Source organism: Pristiophorus japonicus, chromosome 19, assembly GCF_044704955.1.
Source record: "Pristiophorus japonicus isolate sPriJap1 chromosome 19, sPriJap1.hap1, whole genome shotgun sequence".
NCBI classification, from domain to species: Eukaryota; Metazoa; Chordata; class Chondrichthyes; family Pristiophoridae; genus Pristiophorus; species Pristiophorus japonicus.
Genome location: NC_091995.1, coordinates 19754985 through 19769669, shown reverse-complemented (window position 1 = coordinate 19769669; position 14685 = coordinate 19754985). Strand labels below are relative to the sequence as shown.

The 14685-nt window shown below is 48.1% G+C and overlaps 1 protein-coding gene across 1 annotated transcript in view; it reads left to right on the top strand.

Moving 5' to 3' along the window:
- The window catches only part of LOC139230133 (uncharacterized), a 55624-nt gene that overhangs the window by 34482 nt on the left and 6457 nt on the right, over nucleotides 1–14685 (top strand). Inside the window, 4 exon segments of the mRNA XM_070861975.1 lie at nucleotides 6097–6157; nucleotides 11569–12104; nucleotides 12193–12288; nucleotides 12381–12614. Coding sequence (XP_070718076.1) covers nucleotides 6097–6157; nucleotides 11569–12104; nucleotides 12193–12288; nucleotides 12381–12614 — 927 coding nt within the window.

Sequence of the window (14685 nt, the reverse complement as noted above, 5' to 3'; positions counted from 1 at the left end):
CGGGACTGACATATCAAGAAAGACTGGATCCACTGGGCTTGTATTCACTGGAGTTCAGAAGAATGAGAGGGGATCTCATAGAAACGTTTAAAATTCTGATGGGTTTAGACAGGTTAGATGCAGGAAGAATGTTCCCAATGTTGGGGAAGTCCAGAACCAGGGGTCACAGTCTAAGGATAAGGAGTAAGCCTTTTAGGACCGAGATGAGGAGAAACTTCTTCACCCAGAGAGTGGTGAACCTGTGGAATTCTCTACCACAGAAAGTTGTTGAGGCCAATTCACTAAATATATTCAAAAAGAAGTTAGATGAAGTCCTTAGTACTCGGGGGATCAAGGGGTATGGCGAGAAAGCAGGAATGGGGTACTGAAGTTGCATGTTCAGCCATGAACTCATTGAATGGTGGTACAGGCTCGAAGGGCCGAATGGCCTACTCCTGCACCTATTTTCTATGTTTCTATGTTTCTATTAGAGTCATGACTTAACAGTGGCGACGAGTTACGGGATCAGAGAATCCACAGAATGGCGACCAACAGCTCAGATGAGAAATACAATGCTGGAGACAATTGGGAGGACTTTATAGAAAGGCTACAGCAAAGCTTTGTGACCAAAGACTGGCTGGGCGATGATAAGGCAGACAAGAGAAGAACCCATCTCTTGACCAGCTGTGGCTCAAAAACACACGCTTTAATGAAAGAGCTGCTGGCACACGAGAAACCAGCAAGCAAGTCGTTTGAGGAGTTGAGCACACTGGTGAGAGACCACCTGAAGCCAGCGAGCAGCCTACACATGGCCAGACACAGGTTCTACAACTACAGACGCTGTGTGGGCCAAAGCATACCCGCCTTCGTGGCGGAACTTCGGAGGCTGGCTAGTTCATGTGAGTTCCCCAATGAACTAAGGAGAGAAGTACTGAGAGACTTTTTTATTGAAGGAATAGGCCACGCAGGCATATTCCGAAAACTTATAGAGACTAAGAACTTGACTCTAGAGGCAGCAGCACTGGTCGCACAGACGTTCTTGGCAGGCGAAGAAGAAACGAGGCTGATCTATACGTCGGGTACGACAACCAACGAGGCATCGGAACAAGGGGTTCACATTGTGAAACAAACCGCTACCCCCACACACAGACAAAGGCAGGAGAGCAGGCCTTCAACAGCAGATAGTGGCGGCAGAAGCCATCAAAATCAAGGGCCACATGAACAGCCAATCACACCTCATCAACCCACAATGTGAGCAATCAACAACAGATTGAGAGAAGCTCAAGGGAGATCAGCCAGACGCAGCTCATCCTTCGTAAACAATGGAAACGGTCTATGTTGGAGGTGTGGGGGAAGGCACTCAACCAGGGTGTGTCGATTTCAGCATGCCGTTTGCAGAAACTGCAACTACACAGGGCATCTGGCTCGCATGTGCAGAAAAACAGCAGCTCGGCTGGTATACAAATCGGAAGGTTCGGAAAGCAGACCAGAAGACGGTTGGAACAGTGCACGGGACGCCGAGGTACAGCGGGTTAACACGATCAATGTCCACTGTTCTTACACCAAGACGCCTCCAATTATGATGAGGGTTCTACTCAACGGGATACCCGAGAACATGGAACTGGACATGGGGGCCAGTCAATCCCTCATGAGCGTTCAACAATTTGAACAGCTGTGGCCGCACAAAAGCAACAGACCAAAACTGACAAAGATCGACACCAAACTAAGGACCTATACTAAAGAAATCGTCCCAGTCCTTGGCAACGCCATGCTCTCAGTCACACACAAAGGGACGGTGAACCGACTTTCCCTGTGGATTGTCCCCGGGGATCTTCCAGCCCTGTTGGGGAGAAGCTGGCTAGCAGAACTTAATTGGAAATGGGATGATGTTCATGCCATGTCGTCAGAGGAACGGACCTCCTGCTCAACAGTTCTAAGCCATTTTGAACATCTCTTTCAGCCAGGTGTGGGCACCTTCAAAGGAGCTAAAGTTAGAATCTACATCACACAGAATGCCAGACCGGTCCATCACAAGGCTAGAGCTGTGCCTGATGTGATGAGGGAAAAGATTGAAAACGAACTGGACTGGCTTCTGCGGGAAGGCATAATTTCTCCCGTGGAATTCAGAGACTGGGCAAGCCCCATCGTCCCCGTCATGAAGCCTGATGGATCCGTGCGAATCTGTGGGGATTACAAGTCTACCATAAACAGAGTCTCCCTACAGGACCAATACCCGCTGCCCAGAGCGGAGGACCTATTTGCCACATTGGCTGGAGGAAAACCTTTCTCACATCTGCGTATATGACGCAAGAACTGACCTAAGAGTCTAAGTTACTCACCACCATCAACACACATCGACGCCTTTTTGGGTACAATCGATGCCCATTCGGCATCAGGTCGGCAGCTGCTATATTCCAGCGCAACATGGAAAGTCTGCTCAAGTCCATCCCGGGGACAGTTGTGCTTCAAGATGACAACTCATCACGGGCAGGGACACCGACTCTCATCTCCACAATCTTGAGGAAGTACTAAGTCGATTGGATCGGGTCGGCCTCAGAGTTAAGAAATCCAAGTGTCTGTTTCTTGCACATGAGGTTGAATTTTTGGGCAGAAGGATTGCCGCTGATGGAATCCGCCCAATCGAATCCAAAACCGAAGCGATTCGCCTGGCACCCAGGAGCGGAATGTCTCAGAACTGCGCGCCTTTCACGGGCTACTCAATTACTTTGGGAACTTTATGCAGAACTTGAGCATGCTGCTGAAGCCTCTCCGCGTGCTACTCAGAAAGGGGTGCGATTGGTTTTGGGTGGACGCCCAAGAACACGCCTTCAATAAGGCACGCAACCTTCTATGTTCCATGAGTTTTAGCCTTTTTTGACCCAGGTAAAAAGTTAGTCCTTACGTGTGATGCGTCAGTGTACGGGGTCGGGTGCATTTTACAGCACGTCAATGATGCGGGTAAATTGCAGACGTTGCTTATGCCTCCAGGTCACTTTCGCAGGTGGAGCGCGGGTACGGTATGGTTGAGAAGGAGGCGCTCGCGTGCGTGTACGGTGTCAAAAAGATTCACCAATACCTTTTCGGGACCAAGTTCGCGTTAGAAACTGATCACAAACCCCTCACGTCCCTACTATCCGAGTGCAAGGCAATCAACGCCAACGCCTCGGCGCGCATTCAGCGGTGGGCACTCATGCTGGCGGCTTACGACTACACGATAAGGCACAGACCAGGCACATACAACTCTGCCGACGCGCTTAGCAGGCTACCCCTGGCGCCCACAGAAGGGTCCGACGAACAGGACTGTGAGATGGTCATGGCAATCAATGCCTTTGAATCCAAAGGTTCGCCCATGACGGCTCGCCAAATCAGAGCCTGGACGACCAGCGACCCCACGTTATCTCTAGTTAAAAGATACGTTTTAACCGGTGACTGGGCAAAGGCTCGCGATGCCTGCCCCAAGGAGGTCAAACGCTTCCATAGGTGCATGCATGAACTCTCACTACAGGCAGACTGCCTGATGTGGGGCAGCCGAGTAGTTGTGCCCTTACGAGGCAGGGAGGCGTTTGTCCGGGAGCTCCATCGCGAGCACCCGGGGATCTTCCTTATCAAGGCCATAACCAGATCTCATGTCTGGTGGCCTGGCATTGACGCAGACTTGGAGCTCTGCGTCCGTCGGTGCATCATTTGTGCCCAACTCAGTAATGCCCCCAGGGAGGCCCCCCGAAGCCCCTGGCCCATCAAACCGTGGTCGTGGGTGCATGCAGACGATGTGGGCCCATTCATGGGCAAAATCTTCCTCATAGCCTTTGATGCATTTTCAAAATGGATCGAGTGCACCATTTTAAACTCGAGCACCATCTCCACCACGTGGAGAGCCTTAGAACCATATTTGCAATGCACGGAATTCCTGACATACTGTTCAGTGATAATGTTCCGTGCTTCACCAGCGCATAATTTCACGATTTTATAGTTGACCACGGTATAAATCACATTAAGATGGCACCTTTCAAGCCGACCTCCAATGGCCAGGCGGAGCGAGCAGTGCAGATCTTTAAACAAGGCATGCTCAGAATCCAAGGTCCCACGCTGCAGAGCCACCTGTCGTGACTGCTGCTGGCATACAGATCTCGTCCGCATTCGTTGACTGGGGTTCCCCCCATGCAACTATTGATGAAACGAACCTAAAAGACCAGGCTCTCGTTAATCCTCCCAGACATGCATGAAATTGTTGAGGCTAAGCGTCAAAAGCTAACTGAGTACCATGACCGAAATTCGAGGGGGAGGTGGAATGAGATAGGGGACAAAGTATTTGTGCTAAACTATGGCTGGGGTCCCAAATGGCTTGCAGGGACAGTAACAGATAAAGAGGGAAACAGACTACTGGTTGTACAAATGGACAATGGCCAAACCTGCCGGAGGCATGTAGACCAAGTAAAAAGTAGATTCACTGATAACACTGAAGAACCAGAGGCAGACAAGAATGTGGAACTCACAGCACACCTGGTGGACAGACAGGTGGAACAACCTGAGGAAAGGGCAGTCTCAACAGACAGCCCAGGTGAGATACCAGCAATCATACTGAACGAAACAGACAGCCCAGGTGAGATACCAGCAATCATACTGAACGAAACAGACAGCCCAGGCGAGATGCCAGAAATCACACCGAACGAAACACAGGCACCAAGGCAAACAACTGAACCACAACTAAGACGCTCCACGCGAGAGCGCAGACCACCTGAGAGACTGAATCTATGAAGGCAATAAGAGCTTGGGGGAGGGTGATGTCATGTATCTCACTCGACTGTATATAACTGTATTTTACCATACTTTACATGACTGTAACTGGATATGACCTGTAACAATAAGCATACCTTACCACCAGGGGTGCACTTGCAGGAGACACTCCATACCTGTCCCACTGAGGTATATAAAGGGAGATCTCAGGCAAGTGCAGCACTGGAGAGCTGTGAATTAAAGGTGCAGGTCCTGAGTGACCTTTACTTCAGCATGTGTCTCGTGTAAGTCAGTACATTCGAGTCAGGACTTAACACTAACCCACTAACTCTAACCCTAATCCTAACTACTATCTCTAATCCTAATCCTAACCACAAGCTCTAACCCTAACCCTAACCACTATCTCTAACTCTAACCCTAACCCCTATGTTAAACACCCTAAACCCCTGCCAACAACCCTAATCCTAATTCCCTAACCAGTGACCCCAATCCTAACCCTAACCACTTACCTCTAATCCTAATCCACTAACCGTGCAGTGTCACTAATCATTGGGGAGTTGTCGATGATGCAGCTCGGTCACATTGTCAGTAGTCAGTCCGACAGAAAAAGGTCATCACAAGTCACCTTGAAAAAAACCCCGAAGGGAGTTACTTTATTTGAACAGTAAAGGTTACAGAGTAAAGCTCGCAGGTTGCCGTGGGAAGGAAGGGCTCCTCTCCCCCTGTCTTCTTGCAGTTTCCCTCCCCACTGAGGATGACCCAGGGATAATGCTTACAATGTGTGGAGCAGAGTGTTATGTGCTAACAATCACTGAGACAGACAGTTGTGGTTGTAACACAGATTCGGAATACCGGAAGTCAAACAAGACGGTGCATTCCTGACCAGAATGGAAGGTGGCTCAGTCTCAGGCCCATTCTGACTTTGTCCCCTTTCTGTTACAACTCATCCTTCTCATGTTCAACACATATTCCAGGGCGATAGGGTAGAAATGTTTCATATGATGAATAAGGGGATGGGGTAGATAGAAGCAGGGTGTTTCCCGTGTTCGAGGGCTCAAGGCGAGGAGCCATAGATACACGATTAAATGTAAGAGATTTCGAACAGTGATTAATGAAAACTTCTTCCCACACAGAGCTGTGAGGCTGTGGAGTTCACTTCCAGGGTCAGTGGGTGGGGCACAACGTTCTGCAGTGACAAATGGTCCTCATGGTTTTATCCAGGACAGGCCTCAGACCAGTCATTTGCTCCAATGTTGATGCAATGGTTCAAGCCAAATATCAGGAGCAGCAGTCACAGTCAATAAAATCTGAGCCGAGGTAAGTACCAATATAGTTTATCTTCATCTATTTCTGTTTCAGTAACTTCTGCTGAATGTGTCCCAGATTTCGGATCAGGCCCAAAATGAATGTGCCTCCCCTGCTCTCATCCATGATATGCTGAGAAGTATCGAATCACCTGCCCACAGCATCTTGGCTTGGAGAAATAAAACATAAACATAAAACAGGACACCGTGTGATCTCACCTGCTCCTCTTTACAATAACTGTGGGGTCTTTTACATACGCTGACGGACCCTCGGTTTAATGGCCTTGAAATTAACTCAGAGCCGAGAATGGAGTGTGGGGGGCAGTGTTTGGGGGATGGGCTGCAGCGGGCAACGTCTGTATCAGGCAACGGGCCCCCAACATCACAATATGAAGAACCATTTGAATTTTTGCTTCTGGGTTTGGTGCCTCCACTGCCCCACAGAGAGGAAATGTTGCCCTCATTTCTCAGATGCTGCCCTTGATGTTCTGCTCCGTGCTGGAAGGGCCAGGAGGGAGGTGCTGTTTCCCACTAGTGTAAATAAGAGAGCTGCTGCCACCATGAAGAAGGCCTGGGTGGAGTTAGCAGAAGAAGTGAGCAGCTGAAGTGTGACCATGAGGTCCTGGATTTAGTGCCACAAAGGTTCAATGACCTGACTAGGTCAGGAAAGGTCAACATACATCAATATTCATCCAAATCCTGCAGTGCACTCCCTCTCACTATTTCTTGTCAGTCCCACTCCATTCACATCTCTCCCATCAGGATCATTCAGACCGGCTCGATGTACCTCCTCTCATCCTCACTCCCTTCACATGTTCAATAACAACAGGGAAACAACAACTTGCACATTCAACAATCCCTGTGGTGTTTAAAGTGGCCCATTGTGTCTGTGACAGCTCTTGGAAATAGCTATCCAATTAGTCCCACTCCCCCGCTCTTTCCCAATAGACGCAATTCTTTTCTTTTCAAGTCTTTATCCAATTACGGTTTGAAAGTTATGATTGAATCTGCTTCCACCAGCCTTTCAGGCCGTGCATCCCACATCATTCCAGGCCACGGTTTACTGACAGGATTTCACTGTAAACGGTCACGTTGGTAGTTTCAATGTTAAATGGTGACATAAAGGTGATCAAACATTTAAATAGGGCAGTGTGGCACATACGGGAGCACAGTGGTTAAGTTACGGGGTTAGTAATCCAGGGGCCTGGACTAATGATCCAAAGACGTGAGTTTAAATCCCATCAGCTGTGGAATTTAAATTCAGTTAATTAAATAAAAATCTGGAATTTACAAACAGCTAGTGTCAGTAATGGTGACCATCAAACTATCGGATTGTCGTAAAAACCCATCTGGTTCACTAATGTCCTTTAGGGAAGGAAATCTGCCGTCCTTACCCGGTCTGGCCTATGTGTGACTCCAGACCCACAGCAATGTGGTTGACATTTAACTGCCCCTCTGAAATGGCCCAGCGAGCCACTCGGTTGTAAAAAACAGCTACAAGAAACAATAAGAATAAAAGCGGGCCACCCGGTACCGACCTCAGCACCAGCCACAGACACGACAACAGCTCACACAGCCCAGTCGACCCTGCAAAGTCCTCCTCACCAACATCTGTGGACTTGTGACAAAATTGGGAGAGCTGTCCCACAGACTCGTCAAGCAACAGCCTGACATCGTCATACTCACAGAATCATACCTTTCAGCCAATGTCCCAAACTCCTCCATCACCATCCCTGGGTATGTCCTGTCCCACCGGCAGGCAAACACACCAGGGGTGGCAGCACAGTGGTATACGGGAGGGAGGGAGTGGCCCTGGGAGTCCTCAACATTGACTCCGGACCCCATGAAGTCTCATGGCTTCGGGTCAAGCATGGGCAAGGAAACCCCCTGCTGATCACCATCTACCGCCCTCCCTCAGCTGATGAATCAGTACTCCTCCATGTTCAACACCACTTGGAAGAAGCACTGAGAGTAGCAAGGGCACAGAATGTACTCTGGGTGGGGGACTTCAATGTCCATCACCAAGAGTGGCTCGGTAGCACCACTACTGACTGAGCTGGCCGAGTCCTGAAGGACATAGCTGCCAAACACGAGGGAAAAACCTACTTGACCTTGTCCTCACCAACCTACCTGTCGCAGATACATCTGTCCATGACAGTAGTGGTAGCAGTGACCACCGCACAGTCCTTGTGGAGACAAAATCTCACCTTCACACTGAGGACAACCTCCATCGTGTTGTGTGGCACCACCACCGTGATAAATGGGATAGATTTAGAACAGATCTACAGCTCAAAACTGGGCATCCATGAGGTGCTGGGGGCCATCAGCAGCAGAATTGTATTCCACCACAATCTGTAACCTCATGGCCCGGTATATCCCTCACTCTACCATTCCCATCGAGCCAGGACAACAATCCTGGTTCAATGAGGAGTGTAGAAAAACACACCAGGAGCAGCATACGACATATTAAAAATGAGGTGCCAACCTGGGAAGCTGCAACACAGGACTACATGCATGTTAAAAAGGTGGTAATAGCATGTGATAGACAGGGCTAAGTGATCCCACAATCAACGGATCAGATCAAAGCTCTGTAGTCCTGCCACATCCAGTCGTGAATGGTGGTGGACCAATAAACAACTGACGGGAGGAGGAGGCTCCATGAATATCCCCATATTCAATGATAGCCGAGCCCAGCACGTGAGTACAAAAGACAAGGCTGAAGCGTTTACAACCATCTTCAGCCAGAAATGCCGAGTGGGTGATCCATATCAGCCTCTTCCTGAGGTCCTCACCATCACAGAAGCCAGGCTTCAGTGAATTCGATTCACTCCACGTGATATCAAGAAACGGCTGAGTGCACTTGATACAGTAAAGGCTATGGGCCCCGACAACATCCCGGCTGTTGGGCTGAAGACTTGTGCTCCAGAACTAACCGTGCCTCTAGCCAAGCTGTTCCAGTACAGCTACAACACTGGCATATACCCGACAATGTGGAAAACTGCCCAGATATGTCCTGTCCACAAAATGCAGGAGAAATCCAATCCAGCCAAAACCGCCCATCAGTCTACTCTCAAACAAGTGCCAGGCAATGAATATCTCCAACAGCGAGAGTCTAACCACCGCCCCTTGACATTCAACGGCATTACCGTCCCAGAATCCCCCACCATCAATGTCCTGGGGGGTCACAATTGACCAGAAACTTAAGTGGACCAGCCACATAAAGTGTGGCAACAAGAGCAGGTCAGAGGCTGGGTATTCTGTGGTGAGTGTCTCACCTCCTGACTCCTCAACTACAAGGCACAAGTCAGGAGTGTGATGGAACACTCTCCACTTGCCTGGATGAGTGTAGCTCCAACAACAAGCAGGAAGCTCGACACGATCCAGGACAAAGCAGCCCGCTTTATCGGCACCCTATCCCCACCTTAAACATTCACTCCCTCCACCACCAGCACACCGTGGCTGCAGTGTGTACTATCTACAAGATGCACTGCAGCAACTCGCCAAGGCTTCTTCGGCAGCACCTCCTAAACCCGCCACCTTTACCCCCTAGAAGGACAAGGGCAGCAGGTACACGGGAACACCACCACCTCCATGTTCCCCTCCAAATCACACACTATCCTGACTTGGAAATATATCGCCGTTCCTTCATTGTTGTTGGGTCAAAATCCTGGAACTCTCTCCCTAACAGCACTGTGGGAGCACCTTCACCACACGGACTGCAACGGTTCAAGAAGGCGGCTCACCACCACCTTCTCAAGGGCAGTGAGGGATGGGCAATAAATGCTGGCCTTGCCAGTGATGCCCACATCCAATGAATGTTTAAAAAATACACAAAGGTTTTGATGATATAAAAGTAGAAATAGAACAAGGTATTTGCAAACAACTCCAGTGATGTAGCAAAATATTTCAAGGGCTTGCAAACATTGATGAGTGGGTGAGAAGAGTTGGGGTAAATGAGCCGAGGCCCATAGTTAATGCTGCAGGTTCTCAGGAAGCTTTTAAAGGTGGGAAAGGTGCAGGGAGGTGAGTCGTTTAATAACAGCGTTGTAGAGTACATGGGTGTGATGCATGAAGACAAGTGTGTCAGCTTGGCTCAGGTGAGGTAAAACTTGTAAATTACAGCAAACTGTATTTTGATGCTATTTACCACATTGTGTACAGTCAGACATGTAAAACGGTTTACCAATTATTGTACGATGAAAGCTGTACCTTTCTGAACTATTCTCAGGTTAGCCCTTCATTGCAAAGCTCCCCTTTAATGTGGGATTATTATACTGTAACGGTCAGACACGGATCATCCAGGCACTTCCTCATTATCTGGCCTGTCTTGGTTTTGTTTATGTTTGTGTATCCAGGACCAGAACAGATCGCCAGGACCGTGGGAGCCTGCCCCCATCCTGGGCTAATGTCAGTAATATATCGATCATTTCTTCACTCACCTTCTGAACCACACAAAACTGTGTCACGGAGCACGTTTACATATTTACCACAAATCAAACACAACTTCTGATTTTAAAACAGTCTGTACGAGAATCAAGACAAAAGCATCAGAGCTAAATTAATTGGACTAGTCTTAATTTTTAAATAATTAGTTTCTGTTTTATTTCCAGAATAGTATCCATTGATTTATTTATTTATATATGGTTATGTATTTTAAAATCAGATTCAGAGACTCCCCTGAGCTGAACAGACCCATGGCCCTGCGGCTAAGAACGAAGGAGAAAACCGCCCCAAACATCCGCTCACACTGGGTCTCGCTCGGTCCCTGCAGAGTGGGTTGTTCCACAATGCACTTGGCAGGTAATTGTGGTGGATCCGGTTGTAAGGGACACACACCGGGACCTGCACAATTGGAGAGAGGGGGATACAGTCATTCGGGGTTTAATGGGGGCAGTCACCAGCTGTAGGAAGCACACACCAACATCTGCACGGATAACGGTGGCTGCTCAGACCAACATCTGCACGGATAAAGAGAGGGGCTTTAGGGATTCGATAGTTCCAGGTCTGTACAAGCGCTCCTGTAGCACGGCCGTGCCCGGACACCACCAGCTGCAGTGAGAATTGAGCACAAGAATGTGTTTCCAGCAGTTAGGAGGCTGCCTTCTTCCCCCCACCCGATGTACCCTCCTCCCCGGGAATTCAGCAAGACTCCGCCCAGTCCGCCCACCTCTCACTTTCAGATTGCCCGGGCCTGAAATATGACCAGAGGTGGCTCCAAACTTCAAATCTGGGCCAACATGTGGAGCAACATAACGGCACATCCCCCAAAACCTCACATTAAATCAATAAACTGTAATAAAAAGCACATCAATGTATGGAGGGTGGTGCAATTAAATAGTTTAACAAATCCAGGATAATTATCAGTTTCTGACATATTCACATCACCTGCAAAACATTTGAAATTAGAGCAATTATTTCCACATCTTTAGGGCGTGTTTCCTGGCTCCATACAACATTAAACTGATGCACAGAGTAAATCGGTTTGTTTAATACGGCCCTTCACTGCACAGAAAGCAAATGTGTGGTTTTCCTGCAACAAAATCTTTTTCAGGAAACTTACAAAAATCCTTGGTTGAGAAATATTGTCCAGCAGCGCCACCTAGTGACAGGATCCAGCTGGAGCTCAGCAACATTGAAACTGAAAGTGGGTTGAATCAGGAAGTGCTGAGTGTGAACATGGTTTCCAAGCAGCAGCCCGAGAGTTGAACTGAGGAGGTAACTTGTCCCATTTGTCTGGAATTCTTCACCGATCCGGTTTCACTGGACTGTGGACACAACTTCTGCCGCTCCTGTATCACACGGTGTTGGGAAAAGAAGGAGACAAACTCCTGCCCGGAATGTAGAGAGGAGTTTCCGGAAATAAACCTCAGGACCAGTCGGGTCTTGGCCAGTCTGTCGGAGAAAGCTCGAAAATTAACCCTGAATCCGAGAGAGAAGGAAAATAAACCTCACTGTGAGGAACATCAGGAAGAACTGAAGCTGTTTTGTGAAACTGACAAGAAACTGATCTGTTACACTTGTATAGTTTCGCGGGAACACAAATCTCACAACTTCATGCCGATTAAAGAAGCTGTTGAAATCTACAAGGTAAAATGGAACAGATTTTATCACCTGATTATTTTATCACATTTTCATAGTCCAGCCCTTTCATTCTGTGATTTTCTCCCAATCCCAGGATCAGCTGAAATCCTCTTTAGAATCTCTCACAGAGAAGAAATCGGTGGTTCTAGAAACGGAACGGAAACAGAAACGGCAGATTTCCGAAGTTAGGGTAAGGTCTCCCTGTGCTGATTTTCAGGGATGTCGGTGAGTTTTGTTCCCTCTATCACGGTACATGATTATTTTTCACCTTTCATTTGGTAGGAACAGTCGAGCAGTCTGCAGACCCACATCACATCCGAGTTCACTAAAATGCACCAGATTCTCACTGAGAGAGAGCAGCGTTTAATCAGAGATCTCAGGGGAGAAGAGGAGAGGATTGTAGATACAATGGAGAAAAACCTTCGACAAATTCAAGAGAATTTAAATTCTATTGAGGAGCAGCTTTCAAAGTTGCAGAAACAGATGGAGCAACAAGACGGGCTGACATTTCTGAAGGTGAGGATTATATTGTGGGTTAGTTGCACAATAACCGACAATGTTGGAATAAATGCAGCATTTGCTGGAAAATTCTAAACTGATTTAAACCGATTGTTTTGTCGATTCCGAGATGGATCTGCTATTGTGACTGAACTAACCAGCTCCCACACTGTCTGCAGGATCTGGGAACGAGTTGCCGTGATCTTATGCTTGGCCTGTAATTATTTCTGTATTCCCCAAGAGGTTAATATTCTCGTGGAGCTCACATTACATTCCTGGTCCAGTTACATTGTGTGAGTGTGTGGGTGTGTCTGGTACGGTGGGAGTGAGAGTCACTGTGTCTCTGAGTGAGACTGGTGTTCAGTTAGAAACATAGAAAAATAGGTGCAGGAGTAGGCCATTCGGCCCTTCGAACCTGCACCGCCATTCAATAAGATCATGGCTGATCATTCCCTCAGTACCCCGTTCCTGCTTTCTCTCCATACCCCTTGATCCCCTTAACCGTAAGAGCCATATCTAACTCCCTCTTGAATATATCCAGTGAACTGGCATCAACAACTCTCTGTGGCAGGGAATTCCACAGGTTAACAACTCTCTGAGTGAAGAAGTTTCTCCTCATCTCAGTCCTAAATGGCCTACCCCTTATCCTAAGACTATGTCCCCTGGTTCTGGACTTCCCCAACATCGGAAACATTCTTCCCGCATCTAACCTGTCCAGTCCCGTCAGAATCTTATATGTTTCTATGAGAGCCCCTCTCATCCTTCTAAACTCCAGTGAATAAAGGCCCAGTTGATCCAGTCTCTCCTCAAATGACCGCCCAGCCATCCCTGGAATCAGTCTGGTGAACCTTCACTGCACTCCTTCAATAGCAAGAACGTCCTTCCTCAGACTAGGAGACCAAAACTGATCACAATATTCCAGGTGAGGCCTCATTAAGGCCCTGTACAACTGCAGTAAGACCTCCATGCTCCTATACTCAAATCCCCTAGCTATGAAGGCCAACATGCCATTTGCCTTCTTTACCACCTGCTGTGCCTGCATGCCCACTTTCAGTGACTGATGAACCATGACACCCAGGTCTCATTGCACCTCCCCTTTTCCTAATCTGCCGCCATTCAGATAATATTCTGCCTTCGTGTTTTTGCCCCCAAAATGGATAACCTCACATTTATCCACATTATACTGCATCTGCCATGCATTTGCCCACTCACCTAACCTGTCCAAGTCACCCTGCAGCCTCTTAGCGTCCTCCTCACAGCTCACACCGCCACCCAGCTTAGTGTCATCTGCAAACTTGGAGATATTACACTCTATTCCTTCATCCAAATCGTTAATGTATATTGTAAAGAGCTGGGGTCCCAGCACTGAGCCCTGCGGCACTCCACTAGTCACTGCCTGCCATTCTGAAAAGGACCCGTTTATCCCAACTCTTTACTTCCTGTCTGCCAACCCCCCAGTTCCCTATCCACGTCAGTATATTACCCCTAATTGCATGTACTTTGATTTTGCACAACAATCTCTTGTGCGGGACCGTGTCAAAAGCCTTCTGAAAGTCCAAATACACCACATCCACTGGTTCTCCCTTGTCCACTCTGCTAGTTGCACACTCAAAAAATTGCAGAAGATTCGTCAAGCATGATTTCCCCTTCATAAATCCATGCTGACTTGGTCCGATCCTGTCACCGCTTTCCAAATGCGCTGCTATTTCGTCCTTTATGATCGATTCCAACATTTTCCCTACTACTGATGTCAAGCTAACCAGTCTATAATTACCCGTTTTCTCTCTCCCTCCTTTTTTAAAAAGTGGTGTTACATTAACTACCCTCCAGTCCATGGGAACTGATCCAGAGTCGATAGACTGTTGGAAAATGATCACCAATGCATCCACTATTTCTTGGGCCAATTCCTTGAGTACTCTGGGATGCAGACTATCAGGCCCTGGGGATTTGTCGGCCTTCAATCCCATCAATTTCCCGAATACAATTTCCCGCCTAATCAGGATATCCTTCAGTTCCTCCTTCTCACTAGACCCACTGTCCCCTAGTACCTTCGGAAGGTTATTCGTATCTTCCTTCGTGAAGACAGAAC